Genomic DNA, 16,434 nt, shown 5'->3' on the forward strand with positions numbered 1-16,434 from the left:
CAAATGTCAGAGGCAGAATATGGCATTATATAGTCCATTAGGCATTTCTGATAATTATGGCAGCTTTATATATTATTAGGATATGCTGAAAATACACAAAGGTTCAGAACAACAGAATACTGGTATGAAAACAATCACTTCTTAACAACACCTGAAAGACAAGCATTTCTGAAACAAGGCATTGCATTAAACATTGTTGTCACAGGGAAACGGTATCACATCTAAACACTAAGGTTTTAATTTAATCCAGTGGCTATAAAAGGAAATGATAGTGGTAGGAGAGGATTGGAGAAGGAGTATCAAATATTCAGTTTAGAATTAGCCAGCTGAGGTCCTTGTTTTATAGAGTTAATGAAGTCTGTGGAGATCAAAGCTATTCCAGAGGCAAAAAGTATCAAAAGAAGAGATTCCAACCCACTTCCAGGAAGTCCTCTTGGGGCTGACATACATGTGGATGTAATAATCTGTCTGGCATCTTCTCCAGACCTGGTGTTTCCTACAGCTTTCCATTGGCAAAAGCTGCCTCTTGGAACTGAGGAACAAACGTTTTGAAATAAGCCCTAGTGGGGAAAAAGAAAGTTTGTGGTTAGCAAAGAACAAACTCAGAACAATCATGTGTGCATGGTACCCACAGCCAAGATTTTTAAAAAATGGGAGCGTGAAGTTAGCTGCCTATGTCCATATTTAGTCACATAAATAAGAGGCCTACTTCTCAAAATTCTACAGTGTATTTTTGGTGATCCTTGTGCTTCAATCTTTTTAATTTCAGTAGCGTTACTTCCTTTGATGAACTGACCACAATCATATGCAGCACTACTAATGTGATCAGTACCAATGTCACCTTGTAGTGTCAGCATAACTTTGTCTCATGCATATTCAATGCATATGTTTTGAAGGAAAAAATATTTTGTGGACAGCTTTCGTGAATCACTGGCAATTGCTCTCTTTTCTTCCCTTGATTTGTATTCTAATTCCTTTAGTCTAGGTACAATGGTATATCAGGTACAGAGATAAACAGCGTTGGGCTCTCTCAGGGTATGTCTATACTACGGGATTATTCCGATTTTACATAAACCGGTTTTGTAAAACAGATTGTATAAAGTCGAGTGCATGCGGCCACACTAAGCACATTAATTCGGCGGTGTGCGTCCATGTACCGAGGCTAGCGTCGATTTCCAGAGCGTTGCACTGTGGGTAGCTATCCTGTAGCTATCCCATAGTTCCTGCAGTCTTCCCCGCCCATTGGAATTCTGGGTTGAGATCCCAATGCAAAAACAGTGTCGCGGGTGATTCTGGGTAAATGTCGTCACTCAATCTTTCCTCTGTGAAAGCAATGGCAGACAATCATTTCGCACCCTTTTTCCCTGGATTGCCCTGGCAGACACTACAGCATGGCAGCCATGGAGCCTGTTTTGCCTTGTCACTGTCACCATATGTGTACTGGATGCTGCTGACAGACGCGGTACTGCAGCACTACACAGCAGCATTCATTTGCCTTTGCAAGGTAGCAGAGACTGTTATCATCCCTATTGCACCGTCTGCCATGCCATTGTAAATTGGTGATGAGATGACGGTTATCAGTCATTCTGTACCGTCTGCTGCTGTCATGGGTGCTCCTGGTTGGCCTCGCTGAGGTTGGCCGGGGGCGCATGGACAAAAATGGGAATGACTCCCCGGGTCATTCCCTTCTTTATGTTTTGTCTAAAAATAAGAGTCAGTCCTGCCTAAAATGTGGGGCAAATGTTCTAGAGAACCAGAGAGCACAGCCGCTCCGTGTCAGAGCTCCAGAGATCCCGCAGAAATGATGAGCTGCATGCCATTCTAGGGAATGCCCCTGCAACAACCCCACCCGTTGCTTCCCTGCTCCCCCAAGCCTCCTGGGCTACTGTGGCAGTGTCCCCCCATTTGTGTAATGAAGTAATAAAGAATGCAGAAATAAGAAACACTGACTTTTTAGTGAGATAAAATGAGGCAGAGGAAGCCTCCAGCTGCTATGATAGTCCAGGCAGGACATTAAAGGGTGGCAAGGGAGAGGAGCCCAGCTTCCCGCTGCTGTGATAGTCCAGGCAGTACAGAATCTTTTCTTTAGACATGAAAGTGGGGGGCTGATAGAGCTCAGCCTCCAGTTGCTATGATGAAGACGGTTGCCAGCTGTTCTGTACCATCTGCCAGGAATGACTGGGAGTCATTCCAATTTTTACCCAGGCGCCTCTGGCCAACCTCACCGAGGCCAGCCAGGAGCACTCACGGGCTGATGATGACGATGGATAGCAGTCATAGTGTACTGTCTGCCACCGGGAAGGGGATACTGATGTTCAGCGCTGCAGCACCCCGTCTACCAGCAGCATGCAGTAGACATAGGGTGACATTGAAGAAAGGTGAGAAACGTTTTTTTTTCCCTTTTCTTTCGGGGGGCGGGGGGGAAGGGTGTAAATTGACGACAAATACCCTGAACCATGTGGATAAATGTTTCTGACCCTTCAGGCATTGGGAGCTCAGCCAAGAATGCAAATACTTTTCGGAGACTGCGGGGACTGTGGGATAGCTGGAGTCCTCAGTACCCCCTCCCTCCCTCCTTCCCTCCCTCCCTCCATGAGCATCCATTTGATTCTTTGGCTTTTTGTTATGCTTGTCACGCAGCACTGTGCTGAGTCCCTGTGGTGGCCTCTGTCTATCATAGCCTGGAGATTTTTTCAAATGCTTTGGCATTTCGTCTTCCGTAACGGAGCTCTGATAGAACAGATTTGTCTCCCCATACAGTGATCAGATCCAGTATCTCCAATACGGTCCATGCTGGAGCTCTTTTTGGATTTGGGACTGCATCGCCACCCGTGCTGATCAGTGCTCCATGGTGGGCAAACAGGAAATGAAATTCAAAAGTTCGCGGGGCTTTCCCTGTTTGACTGGCCAGTGCATTCGAGTTCAGATTGCTTTCCAGAGCGGTCACAATGGTGCACTCTGGGATACTGCCCGGAGGCCAATACCGTCGATTTGCGGCTACACTAACCCTAATCCGACATGGAAATACCGATTTCAGTGCTACTCCTCTCGTCGGGAAGGAGTACAGAAACCGATTTAAAGAGCCCTTTATATCGATATAAAGGGCCTCATTGTGTGGACAGGTGCAGGGTTAAATTGGTTTAACGCTGCTAAATTCGGTTTAAACACGTAGTGTAGACCAGGCCTGAGTGAGAAACAGAGTGAGAAACAGCGTGAAAGGAAAGGTTAAACCATTTGCTACAGCATTACAAATTTGCCATCTGTTATATATTTGATGCTCACCACGCTTCTGGGATAACTGGATTTATTCAGCTTTTGAAAAAGTTTCAAATACAGCACCACAATCACTCAGTGGAATTGCACAATGAGCTGGGAAAGTGAGAATACAGGTAATGGATAAGCTCTTGATCTGCCTTCTTCCAGGAACACTTATGAAATACAGGGTCAGTGTTGACAGCAGTAGAGTAGTTTAATAAAGCATCAGCTAATTCTCTGTGGTGAATAAATTAAATGGACGAGCAGTAATTCTTTGCTTGCTAATTGGTAAAAAACAAAACAAAAAAACCCAACAACTTTCTGAGTGAAAAATCTGGAATAAGGAAGAATCATTTTGTAAATGAGGTGTACTTTGTATTCTGGTTCCTGATATCACTGTCTTTTCTATGACGAACTTAGTGAGTCACTTTATCAACGCATAGAATGAATCCATCCTGATCACTGCAAGTTGGTTTATATTGTACCTTTGGGACTCTGTACTAACAGCAAAATGTGTCCACTTCTGCAATTATAGGCTCCTCAAGATCTTTTATTTGCCAAGTAAATCAAAGGAAATTAAACCTTAATTCTGCCACTTGTGACTTTCACCTACTACTCTCTATATTGTGAACTCTTCATTTTTCTAGATTTTGTTTTAAATCTGCTTTACAATCTATATTTATATTTTCTCACAGAGTATTTCTTTGTAATTTCTGAAATGAGGATACCTGTAAATTATGTTCCCTGTATGACTTATATCTACTGCTATGGTAATAATGCATGCCAAGAATTCCAGATATTGCATCAGACAAGTGGATATGCTGAATCTCCACAATCAACCGAGAGATCTAATTTCATAAACTGTATAGAATTTCTTGATGCCACTGAACAATTACTCCTGATCACGACTGAAACTGAAAATACCGTAAGATCAAAAAAGGGAAAGCTCCTCTCCTCTTTGTGGCAATATGCCTGCTAAGCTCATTAGAAGACAATGACAATCAACTTGCATCAAATTTGTAAGGCTGTGTGAGAATACTGGCTAAAGGCCAGATGAGTAGCACAAGATAAGAATATTGCAGGATGCCTTAGGGAATCTGAGATCACACCTTGAGCCTAAGAATGATAATGGAAACAGAGAGAGAGAGAGAGAGAGAGCGAGAGAGCGCACACACGAAATAGTAAACCAGTATGTATCCTCTACTGAATTCACAAAAGCTCCTGATTTTGTGGACCAAATTTTGGAAGAGGTAGCTCTGAAACTGTGCTCACAAAAGTGACTTCACATCAGTATGGCTATACCAGCTAAGTGTGTGTGTTATCATCTGGTTTGTACAAGAAGATATGTGGTTTGCACTTACATTTTTGTAGTAAACATTTGAAAATGTGGCCTACTGGAGTATATCATGACTAGCTCTGCAATGTTCTGCCACATATGGGAATTTCCCTTATATTTTGTCAACCATAGTATCTCTGTTATCCTCTTAGCATTTCTCCTTGTGTTGTCTTAATGTCTGATTATATTTCCTCTACATGCTTATTTTAAATTGCTTGCTTCCTTCCCCTCTGGAGCCTCTCCTCTTATGCCTGCTCCTATCCTCTTGACTTCTAGTTTCAACAGTCTCTCAAAAAGCCACATATTTTCCTAAATGGCAAAAAAGTTCATTTTTGTTAAGTTGGATATGTGAAAGAGTATTCCTATATTTAATTCCATTTCCAAAACAGCCACCTATATTTCTCTTCCCAGTTGTATTAACACCACAAATACTGTATCACTTTTCAGTCAGCTTTCTGCTGTGGCATGATTCCCAAAATTAAATCTTATTGACACTAAGTACACACTTCCATGCTATCTTTATCTACATCTACAATATCCTTTCTTTTCACTCTTGTGTGCTTGTCTGTGCCACTGCAATACTAATTTAAATTCCTCCTTACAGCGTGATTCTACAGCACTATTTCAGCCAGCACATTACTCTATTGTCAGTTCAGATTAAACGTATTGCTCTTCTAAGGCTTCCATGGACCCAAAAATGAATACGTAAAAGAATAAATGGACACAAACTGGACATCAGGAATGGTAACATACAAAAGCCAGTAGGTGAACACTTCAATTTCCCTGGACATTCTATAACAGATTTTAAAGAAACTATTCTTGAACAAAGAAACTTCAGAAACAGACTTCAAAGAGAAAGAGCAGAACTAAAATTCATTTGCAAATTTAACACCATTAATTTGGGCTTGAATAGGGACTGGGAGTGGCTGGCTCATTACAAAAGCAGCTTTGCCTCTCCTGGAATTGACACCTCCTCATCTATTATTGGGAGTGGACTACATCCACCCTGATCGAATTGGCCCTGTCAACACTGGTTCTCCACTTGTGAGGTAACTCCCTTCTCTTCATGTGTCATTACATAATGCCTGCATCTGTAACTTTCACTCCATGCATCTGAAGAAGTGAGGTTTTTTTACCCACAATAGCTTATGTCCAAATAAATCTGTTAGTCTTTAAGGTGCCACCGGACTCCTTGTTGTTTTTCCAGAAATGAATGTCATACTTCATAAAATTAAATGCCTATTCTTCCTTCCCAAGTCTTAAGCCACAAGTTTAGGTTTCTACTTTGTCATTTGTTGTCTTGCCCAGAATGAGGTACAGGTAATATCAAAGACTATTACCCAGGATGAGTTTTCCCATCTTGGTACCTGAGATGCAAGACATTATGGAAGACTTAAGATAATGATTATTCAACATACTTACTGGTTGGCTGCAGAAAGAAACAGAGGACATGCAAAGAACTTCAGCCATGTGATATGTTCAGATAATTATTTTAGCTGCAGCATGTTGGACAGACTGTGGATGAGAGACAGGGAGATGAAAAAGGGGCAATTCAGGTAAGAGTGTGTCATAGTGTAAATCCGTGTTTTACTGGTGGGGACAGAGAGGAAATGCCAAACTTAAGAAATGTTCGAGAAGTGACAGAAATTGTCTAGAGCAGGAGTGGGCAAACTTTTTGGCCTGAGGGCCACATCAGGGAATAGAAATTGTATGGCGGGCCATGAACGCTCGCAAAATTCGGGTTGAGGGTGAGGGCTCTGGGGTGGGGCTGGGGAGTTTGGGGTATAGGAGGGTGCTCTGGGCTGGAACTTAGGGGTTCAGAGGGTGGGAGGGGGTTCAAGGCTGGGGTAGGGGTGCAGGTTCAGGCTGGGGGTGCAGGCTCTGGAGTGGGGCTGGGGATGAGAGGTTTAGGGTGCAGGAGGATGCTCTGGGCTGGGATCGAGGGGTTTGGACAGTGGGAGGAGGATCAGGGCTGGGGCAGGGGGTTGGGGTGTAGGGAGAGGCTCAGGGGTGCGAGATCCGAGCAGTTCTTACCTCAAGCAGCTCCCAGAAGCAGTGGCATGTCCCTTCTTGGCTCCTACGCGGAGGCAAGGCCAGGCAGCTCTGCACACTGCTTCCAGGAGCTGTATGGAGCAGGCTCCGACCCTGTGCCCCGGCTGGAGTGGGGCCATGCCGTGGCTTCTGGGAGCAGTGTGGTGAGGCCCTGACCATGCACCCTGGTTGGACCGCTGCAGTGGGGCCGAGCCACGTGGTGTGGCCCCCGACCTGGTGCCCTGGCCAGAGTGAGACCAAGTTGTGTGGTGCGGGGCAAGCCCCAGACCCTGCTCACCAGCGGGAGCTCGCGGACCAGCTTAAAGTGGCCTGCGGGCCGTGGGTTTCCCATCCCTGGTCTAAAGTCTCCATATGGGGAGAGGAGAATAGAAAGAAGTCAAATGACTCAGATTATTAGAGCTGGTTGGGAATTTTCTGACAAAATTTTTTTTGCAGTGTTTGAAGATTGACTTTTTTAATTTTGCAGAAATTTTTTGATTTTTCCTAATGGCAAATGAAAACAAAATATTTTGTTTCAGCTCAATTTGACCTGAATTGAAACATTTTGGTTTGCTGCACTGAAAAACGTTTTGTTTCAAGTCAGTCTTACAGTAAACTTTATCTGCCTGAAGTGCCACAGTGCCTTATGGGAGTTGTAGTGCAGGTGTTTTATGGTCTCATTCTCTATTACGGGCCAGGCTCCCACAATGCACTGCAGTCTCCCCTCTGAGCTACATAGTGCATTACAGGAGTCACATGACTGTAATGCATCGGGGAAGATGTGATCCAGACAGGGGCCCTTGCTCTTAGGAAAGAATAACTGCATGAGGCACACAAACTACACCTCCATGGTACAGCACCACCAGCAGATGAAGTTTAATATTGAACTGGCTCAAAACAAAACATTTATAGCACTTTCTGTTCTATGAATACTTTCAATATATCCGGTTGTCAAGTATCAGAGGGGTAGCCGTGTTAATCTGGATCTGTAAAAAGTGACGGAGTCCTGTGGCACCTTATAGACTAACAGATGTTTGGAGCATAAGCTTTCATGGGTGAATACTCACTTCGTCAGATGATGCTCCAATACGTCTGTTAGTCTATAAGGTGCCACAGGACTCTTTATTGCTTTTTACAATATATCACGTTTTCATCCCAATTTGGGCCAAAACAAATATCAAAATATTAAAATTTCATCTGAGATGGAAATTTTGATTTTTGCCCATTTCTGGAAATTATTAATTGGAGTTGTTACTGGCTAAGAAAACAAAGATGTTCCATGAATTTGTCTGCTGGCACTGGTGCAATGTGGTGAGGTTCCACCAGCCTTTTGTGGTAAGAGAAAAAGACTAGAGCTGAAGAGGACATTGCCCTAAATCAGGCTGAGGATGAATATGGGAAAGAATAACTCCAACAGAAACAAAGCCAAGTAATTCTAAAGAGAAACAGAGGCTGTGCTAGTCTACAATCTTCTGCAGAAGAGATAGAAAATGGCTTTCATCATACTGAATAAAGTTTCTATTACATAGATCTGAGTTTAAAAATGATATACAACCACATACATACTTGTATCTTGTACACCCCCCCCATATGTAACCAAACTCTTTAAGCAATGATTAGTTTCTCACAATACCCATTCATGTAACCCCATTCATACTGAATGACTTAATGCTCTCAGCAGTTTAGAACTTGACTAGTGCTATGCCACAGAACACAGGGCAAGTTATTTCTTAGTAATTAGAAACCACATTTTTATTTTTACAATACTCTACCCTCTGGTACAACTAAATGTCTCAAAAAGTGTTTTAAAATACCATCTCCCACCATGCAAGTCTTTGGGTTCCAGATAAGAGGGTGTTAAAAATAATGCAGTCTTCCAGGTACCTGTTGAGACACAATGAGGATTGGGAAGCCTGCTCTGATGCTGCTTGGTTTGTGGCATCTCTGCCTTGTACCACTTTGGGACTGGAGAGATTGTCAATTTTTGGTTGACCTTTTTTTTCTTTTGGGAAACGCTGAGGTCCCTTCATTTCTCTGCTTTTCTTCCTCCCCCTCAAATGGCACTATATCACAATGATATTACAGCAAGCTAAGAAGGACTGGCTGCAACACTCCCTGGAGTGCAGCAAAATTCCTGTGTGCAAAAGCCTCTTACCCAGGTGCTGAACATGATGCCTTTGCAACCCCTCACAACTGTTTCGGTCTTAGCTGACACTGAGGTCCTGTCTATACTGGCAAGTTTCTGCGCAGTAAAGCAGCTTTCTGCATTGTAACTCCCGAGGTGTACACACTGCCAAGCCACATAGTGATCAGAAACTGCACAGTTGCAACGCTGTAAAGAATCATCCCGACGAGCAGGGCCGTTGCAACCATGTAGGCAAATTAGGCGGCCACCAAGGGCGCCTAGTGTTTGGGGGAGCCTAAAAGTCCCCTCAGGCGAGGAGGTGGAGTGGAGGTGAGCTGGGTGGGGGGCGCGCGGGGAGGGCTACCCGCAGTAACGGGGGGGCGCACAGGGGAACAGCTCCCCGCCCCAGCTTACCTCCACTCTGCCTCCTCCGCTGAGCACACAGCCCAGCTCTAAGTCTCCTCCAATCAGCGCCACAAGCCTGGGCGAGGAGAATTAGAGCAGCGCCGGCGTGCTCAGTGGAGGAGGCGGAGCCGAGGTGAGCTGGGGCGGGCTCCCCAGGCAGGGTTAGCTTCCATGGGGGGAGGTGTCCCCAGGCAGGGTTAGCTTCCACGGGGGGAGGTGTCCCCAGGCAGGGTTAGCTGCTGTGGGGGGAGGGGAGAGGGGGGAAGTCTCCCCAGTCAGGGTTAGCTGCCATGGTGGTGGTGGGGGGGGGGCAGCGAGAGGGGGGAAGTCTCCCCAGGCAGAGTTAGCTGCTGTGGGAGAACAGAGGAAGTCTCCCTGGGCGGGGTTAGTTGCCGTGGGGGGGCTCCCCGGGTGGGGGGCTGAGTTAGTTGCCATGGGGGGGGCGGGGTTAGCTGGGTGGGGGGTGCAAGGTAGAAGTTTCATTGAGGGTGCGAAACTTCCTTGCACCAGCCCTGCTGACGAGAGGCGTACAGCTTTCTGTGCCGGGGCTACAGCGCTGTGGTGTCAGTGTAGACACTATGATCAATCACAGCGCTGCGAGATTGGGCTCCTGGAGGTGTCCCACAATGCCTGTTCTCACCTCTCTGGTCATCAGTTTGAGCTCTACTGTGCTGCCCTCAGGTGACCAATCGTCATTCCCCACCCTGTAAATTCTTTGGATTTTTGGAAGTCCCCTTCCTGTTTGCTCAGTGATGTGTGTAGTGGTCTCAACACATCTTTCTAGATGGCTATGCCTACTCCACACCCCAGGCGATCCCCCACTTGGAGTAATGCTGAGCTGCTTGACCTCATCAGCATTTGGGGAAAGGACGCTATCCAATCCCAGCTGCGCTCCAGCCATAGGAATTATGATACCTACGGACAGATTTCACAATGCATGACAGAAAGGGGCCATGACCAGGGCACACTACAGTGCAGGGTCAAGGTGAAGGAGCTGCGGAATGCCTACCAGAAGGTGTGGGAGGCAAACTGCCGCTCTGATGCTGAGCCCATGAGCTACCAGTTCTACAAAGAGCTGGACGCGATACTCCACGGTGACCACACCTCCACTGCTAAGACCACTGTGGATACTTCGGTGGCTCATGTGCCAGTCAAGAGTGGACCAAGCCAGGAGGAGAAATCTTGGGTGAGGATGTGGAGGGGCAGGGGAACTCAGAGGCACAGGATGACTCGGAGGTCAGAGATGCATGCAGTTAGGAGCTCTTTTCTACCCCGGAGGAGGCTAGCCAGTCACAGCTGTTGGATGTTGGCAAAGTGCAAACAGGAGAGGAGGCCCCTGGGAAGTGGATTTGATTTGGGGAATCACTGAAGCAAGTTGTTGGGGACAGGAGGGTTGCAGAAAGAAGGCTTGTCTCCCACCACCTGCCTAGTCTGAGTGGCAGAACAGGCTGTTGATTGACTCCCTCACTTCACAGGAATCTGCCTCACAGATCTCCAGGAAATTCTCATGGAGATACTGGGCAACCTGCTGCCGCAGGTTCTTTGGCAGAGCTGCTTTGTTTCTTGCCCCATTAACAGTAACTTTCCTGCGCCACTCTGCTGTCATGGGGTTGGGGGACCATTGCTGCACACAGGCAAGCCACATAGGGGCCAGGGTGGAAGTCGCAGTCTTGGAGAAGGCCTTCCCTTGATTCCCTGCTCACCCTCAGCAGTGAGATATCTTCCATAATGATCACATCCTGTGAAAAGTGTGGTGACAGGAATGATAATCAGGCCCCCCTCTACAGTACTGGCTCTCCCCAAGAACCACATGCTCAGTGTACAATAGGGTCCGGGAACACTGATTTCCTCTGTGGCTACTCACCATTTTGGGGGTCTTGTGCTTCATGTGTGCTTGCCTGGGGTCAGCCAGTTAGTGACAGGTGCATGAGTACTGGTTGTGTTTTAAATCAATGAATCAGTGTTCTATGTGTTGCAAACAATACTGCTTCCGTAAAAGGTGTTTAAACTTCACAGAGATGACCTTGGGAAAGTGGCCAAGAGGAACTAAGGAGGACTTTCTGCATAAAGTTATGATGCACTCTGCTGCCGAGAAACAGGAATTGAAGGAGGGGACAGCGAGAAGAGGGACCAAAAGGAGAATGCGGCACGCCAGAATGAAGTCACAGAGTGGCTTTTAAACGTTATGGAGTGCCAAGCAGACATAGTCCAGGCGATACTAGCACTGCAAACCGAGCAGCTCCGCACCCGCCCTCCCTTGCAGCCGCTGTCGCAATACTATTTCCCATGCTTCCCCCAGGCACCGCCAACACACTCTTATCAACCTCCTAGCTCCAGTCTGTGCCTGCTGCATTCCAGTCCCACTCCGTTAAAGTCCAGCACTGCGGACTCCCAGTACCCACTGCATTCAACACCTGTCCCTCTGCAGTTTGACCCTGATGAAGTACAATAGCTGCTGCATTGTACTCCAAAGGAGAATGCTGGATATGATCCCTGGATATACACAAATCTTTAGCCATCCTGGTACTCCACCTCCTCCTGGGACCTACTGATGTTTTTTTTTGTTTGACTCTCTCTTCTGGTTGTTGTTTTTTAATAAAAGAATTGTGTTGGTTTGAAAGCCATCTTTATTCTATTAATTAAAGCAAACAGAGCCCTGCAAAGCAACAGACAATTATGTTAAATCTTCATATTGCATCACCTGCACCAATCACAATCACATCCTAGCATTACAAGCACTGCACTCCTGAGCATAGCAACCAATATTAGTGGCTTTCAGCTTCAAATTGCTGCCTCAAGGCATCCCTGATCCTTATGGCCCCACGCTGTGCCCCTCTAATAGTCCTGGTCTTTGAATGTTCAAACTCAGCCTTCAGGTGCTGTGCCTCTGCGGTTCAGCCCCGAATGAAGCTTTCACCCTTCTCTTCACAAATATGGAGTGTGAGGCACGTGGTTATAAGCATAGGAATATTGTCATTGGCCAGGTCCAGCTTCCCATAGAGGCAGCGCCAGCAGGCCTTTAACTGGCCAAAAGCACACTTAACAGTCATTCTGCACTTGCTCAGCCTGTTGTTGAACTGCTCCTTGCTGCTGTCAAGTTGCCTCCTGTATGCCATGGCATTAAGGGGAAGGCAGGGTCCCCCAAGATCACAATGGACATTTCGACTTCCCCTATGGTGATCTTCTCTTCCAGGAAGAAAGTCCCTGCTTGCAGCTTCCTGAACAGGCCAATGTTCCAAAAGATGCCTCCGTCATACACCTTTCCACACCAGCCTGCCTTAATGTCTGTGAAATGCCCATGGTGATCCACAAGCGCCTGGAGAACCATAGAGAAATACCCCTTCAGATTAATGTACTTGGTGGTTAGGTGGTCTGGTGCCAGAATTGTAATATGCGTGCCATCTATCATCCCTCTACAGTTAGGGAAGCCCATTTGTGCAAAACCATCCACAATGTCACGCATGTTGTTCAGAGTCACGGTCTTTCAGAGCAGGATGCGATTAATGGCCCTGCACATTTCCATCCACACGAGTCCAACGGTCGACTTTCCCACTCCAAATTGGTTAGTGACCGATTGGTAGCAGTCTGGAGTAGCCAGCTTCCACAGTGCAATCATCACACGCTTTTCCGATGGCAGGGCAGCTCTCATTCTCATGTCCTCACCGGGCTTCAGGGCTAGGGCAAGCTCATCATAGAGTGCCATGAATGTGGCTTTCCTCATCCTAAAGTTCTTCAGCCACTGCTTGTCATCCCAGACGTTCACCATGATGTGATCCCACCACTCAGTGCTTATTTCCCGAGCCCAAAAGCGGCGTTCCACTGTGGTCAGGACCTCCGTAAATGCCACAAGCAATCTTGTGTCATAGTTACTATGTGTGGTGAGATCAGTGCTGAGCTCTACTGCTACTCGTGACGTGTTAATGAGAGCGAGAAGCATACTGGTCAACAGCTTGGGATCCATTCCTGCAGCCCGAAGAGGCAGGGTGCGCAGGACACAAAATATTGAAAGATGGCACCAAAAGCGGATGGAAGCATAGGGACAGGACCCAGGATGCCCTGCGACCCTTCTGTCTTCCCACAACTGTTAGTGGCAAAAGAGGAAAAAATGCTCTGTGGGAAGCTGCCCAGAGCGCACTGCTGCAAGTGTGAACACGCTATTGCGCAGGCAGCTGACAGTGTGAACACACAAGAGCGGTTTCCCTTCAGCATTCTCTGAGCAGCACTGTAACTGCTGGGGCTGTAACTACCAGTGTAGACATGCCCTGAGTCAGGGCCGGCTTTAGGCCAATTCGCCTGATTCCTGGGAATCGGGCCCCGCGCCTAAGAGGGCCCCGCGTTTTAGGCGCCTTTTAAATTTTTTTACTTACCCTGGCTGCGGTCTGCTCTGGGGTCTTCCATGGCCCCGCTCCCCTGACCAAAGCGCCGGCGGGAGCGCGGCTGCCCCACAGCCCCGCTCTCTCAGCTGGAACTCTGACCAGAGCGCCGCAAACTCCGCGGCCCCGCTCTCCTGGCTGGAGCTCTGGCCGGAGTGTGACAAGCCCCGCGGCCCCGCTCTCCTGGCTGGAGCTCTGGCCGGAGTGTGACAAGCCCCGCGGCCCCGCTCTCCTGGCTGGAGCTCTGGCTGGAGTGTGACAAGCCCCGCGGCCCCGCTCTCCTGGCTGGACCTCTGGCCGGAGTGCGACAAGCCCCGCAGCCCCGCTCTCCTGGCTGGAGCTCTGGCTGGAACGCGACAAGCCCCGCGGCCCCGCTCTCCTGGCTGGAGCTCTGGCCCGAACGCGACAAGCCCCGCGGCCCCGCTCTCCTGGCTGGAGCTCTGGCCCGAACGCGACAAGCCCCGCGGCCCCGCTCTCCTGGCTGGAGCTCTGGCCGGAGCGCGACAAGCCCCGCGGCCCCGGCTGGAGCTCTGGCCGGAGCGCGACAAGCCCCGCGGCCCCGGCTGGAGCGCTGGCCGGAGCGCGACAAGCCCCGCGGCCCCGGCTGGAGCGCTGGCCGGAGCGCGACAAGCCCTGCGGCCCCGCTCTCCTGGCTGGAGCTCCGGCTGGAGCGTGGCAAGCCCTGTGCCCCCGGCTGGAGCTCCGGGCCCTTTAAATAGCCCCCAGAGCCCTGGGGTAGCAGGGGGCTCTGGGGGCTATTTAAAGGGTCAGGGCTCCAGCTGCCTCTGTCACCCCGGTCCTTTAAATAGCCACTGGAGCCCCGCCGCCCCCATGCATTCCCCAGGGCTCCCACGGCTATTTAAAAGGTCCGGGGCGTGGTAGAAGCAGGGGAGTCTTGGGCCTTTAAATAGCCCCCAGAGCCCTGGGATAGCGGGGGGCTTGGGGCTTTTTAAAGGGCGGGGCTCCAGCTGCCTCTGCTGCACCTCCTGCCCTGCCCGCCCCAGCCCCGCCCCCCGCTGCCTGCAGCCAGCTCCGCACCCCCTGCCCACAGCCAGCCCCTACAAACCCCCCTGCCCTGTCTCCAGCCAACCCGTGCCACACACCCCTGCCCGCACCAGCCCTGCACTGCCCGCCCTGCTCTGTCTCCAACCAATCCCTGCTGCACCCCCCTGCGTGAAGCCAGCCAGTCCCATACTCCTGTCTCCAGCCCTGCCAACCCCTGATGCACCCCCCTGTGGCCCTGCCTGAAGCCAGCCAGCCCCACACTCCCCTGTCTCCAGCAAGCCCTGCACCCCTTGTCCTGCCTGCAGCCAGACCCTACCTCCAGTCAGCCCCTGCCCTGCCTCAAACCAGCCCCATGTCCACTGCTGCCCTGCAGTTCCCAGCCCAGTAACCTGCACACCTGCTTCAATGAGGGGGGCAGGAAGCAGCGGGAACCCACACATGTGCACGCCCCCAGGGAGTGGCGGGGACCCAGACATGTGAAATGGCGGTCATTAATAACCAGTCAATAGCATATATGATGCAATGTACATAATATACAATTTCATTATTTATATAGTTATGGAAAGTAAATAATACATGGAAGAAATGGAAGGCTTTTTTTTACACTTTTTTCTTTTTAAGTCATCCCTGCAAGGGCCCCGCTGAAAGTGTTCGAATTGGGCCCCGCACTTCCTAAAGCCGGCCCTGCCCTGAGTATAAGGGGTTTGCAATCTTCGCTGCTTAGAATGGGTGTTCATCATCACACAGCCAAATGTCTAGCTCTTTGATAAGTGTCTTGCAAGAATCTTTTGTTTTGGTTTCTTGAAATGGTCATTTTCCAAGTTCAAGGTGTAAGTCATTGGGTTTCTATGGCAATTTTTCTTTAGCACTTCAGAAAACAACACACATTCTCTGTATTTAACCAATATGTGTTGATAATAGTGTACACTGAATTGCAAGTGCTATGCTCAAGGACACTACTGAGAGTAAAGCACTTATCTTTCCTTGACCTTACTATCCACTAAAAAGAAAGTTTCGCACATAGTAAATATCTGAGAAAAGGAAGAATCAGACCACTCAGTGTTTGCATGTTCTTCCAGTCATTTAAAATCCTGACAGTGGTGCAAGGTCTCAAGAAGGCTACATATACTAATATATGTCGCAATCCAAGAGGTTTGGAAGCCAGGTGTTGAAAACATACTCACCATTCACTTGCTTTTGTGAAATTTCACCTTAAGTTTAATGTTATTTTAATGCAGTTGCAGTGTTGGATTTTATTGTTTAAATGGTAGCAAATCTGCACTGACACTGTGCTGTGCCATTATGAGGTGGTTTCTACTGACTTGCAATGCTATTGTTTGACCTTTAGATTCCAACAACGAAAATCCTCTCCACAAACTAGAGTTGAAATTGTTTAGCTGTGGGCTTGGCTACACTTGGAGGTGTGCAGCGCTGGGAGTTACAGCTGTCTTCGTATAGCTGTGTAGGGACAGCGCTGCAGTGTGGCCACACTGACAGCTACCAGCGCTGCAGTGTGGCCGCATTTGCAGCGCTGTTGGGAGTGCTGCATTGTGGGCAGCTTTCCCACAGAGCACCTTATCCCATTTTGGTGCCGTGGGTTGTGGGTAGGGGACGGAAGGGTGCAAGTCATTCCGCTTCCTGTCCCAACGCCCCGTGGAGCAACGCTTCACATCCCATCAGTCACTGTTTTTCCGTCCACATTTGGCGCCATCGTGAGTCTCCCAAAGGTTTCTGTGCAACGCGATTTCTGTGGGAAACGGAGCCCGAGCAGCTGAGGACTTTGTTGATGAGTGTCGCCAGCACATCACGTTTGGCAGTTGAGCTATTCCTTCAGCTCCAAAGTGACAGTGAGGAGTCAGACGATGATATTGAGTTGCCTGATGCGTGACATTAAATTGCTTGTG

At 48.6% G+C, this 16,434-nt stretch overlaps 2 protein-coding genes across 3 annotated transcripts in view; one reads left to right on the forward strand and one right to left on the reverse strand.

Moving 5' to 3' along the window:
- LOC127048722 (uncharacterized) overlaps positions 1–16,434 on the forward strand; it is a 94,779-nt gene that overhangs the window by 50,017 nt on the left and 28,328 nt on the right. The window lies entirely within an intron of this gene.
- BABAM2 (BRISC and BRCA1 A complex member 2) overlaps positions 45–16,434 on the reverse strand; it is a 337,614-nt gene continuing 321,224 nt past the window's right edge. For both annotated transcript variants that reach the window (XM_050948585.1, XM_050948586.1), the window contains one exon: positions 45–560. In XM_050948585.1, coding sequence (XP_050804542.1) covers positions 497–560 — 64 coding nt within the window. In that variant the 3' untranslated portion in view covers positions 45–496. The remainder of the gene's footprint in view (positions 561–16,434) is intronic.

Source organism: Gopherus flavomarginatus, chromosome 4 (genome assembly GCF_025201925.1).
Source record: "Gopherus flavomarginatus isolate rGopFla2 chromosome 4, rGopFla2.mat.asm, whole genome shotgun sequence".
NCBI lineage: Eukaryota > Metazoa > Chordata > Testudines > Testudinidae > Gopherus > Gopherus flavomarginatus.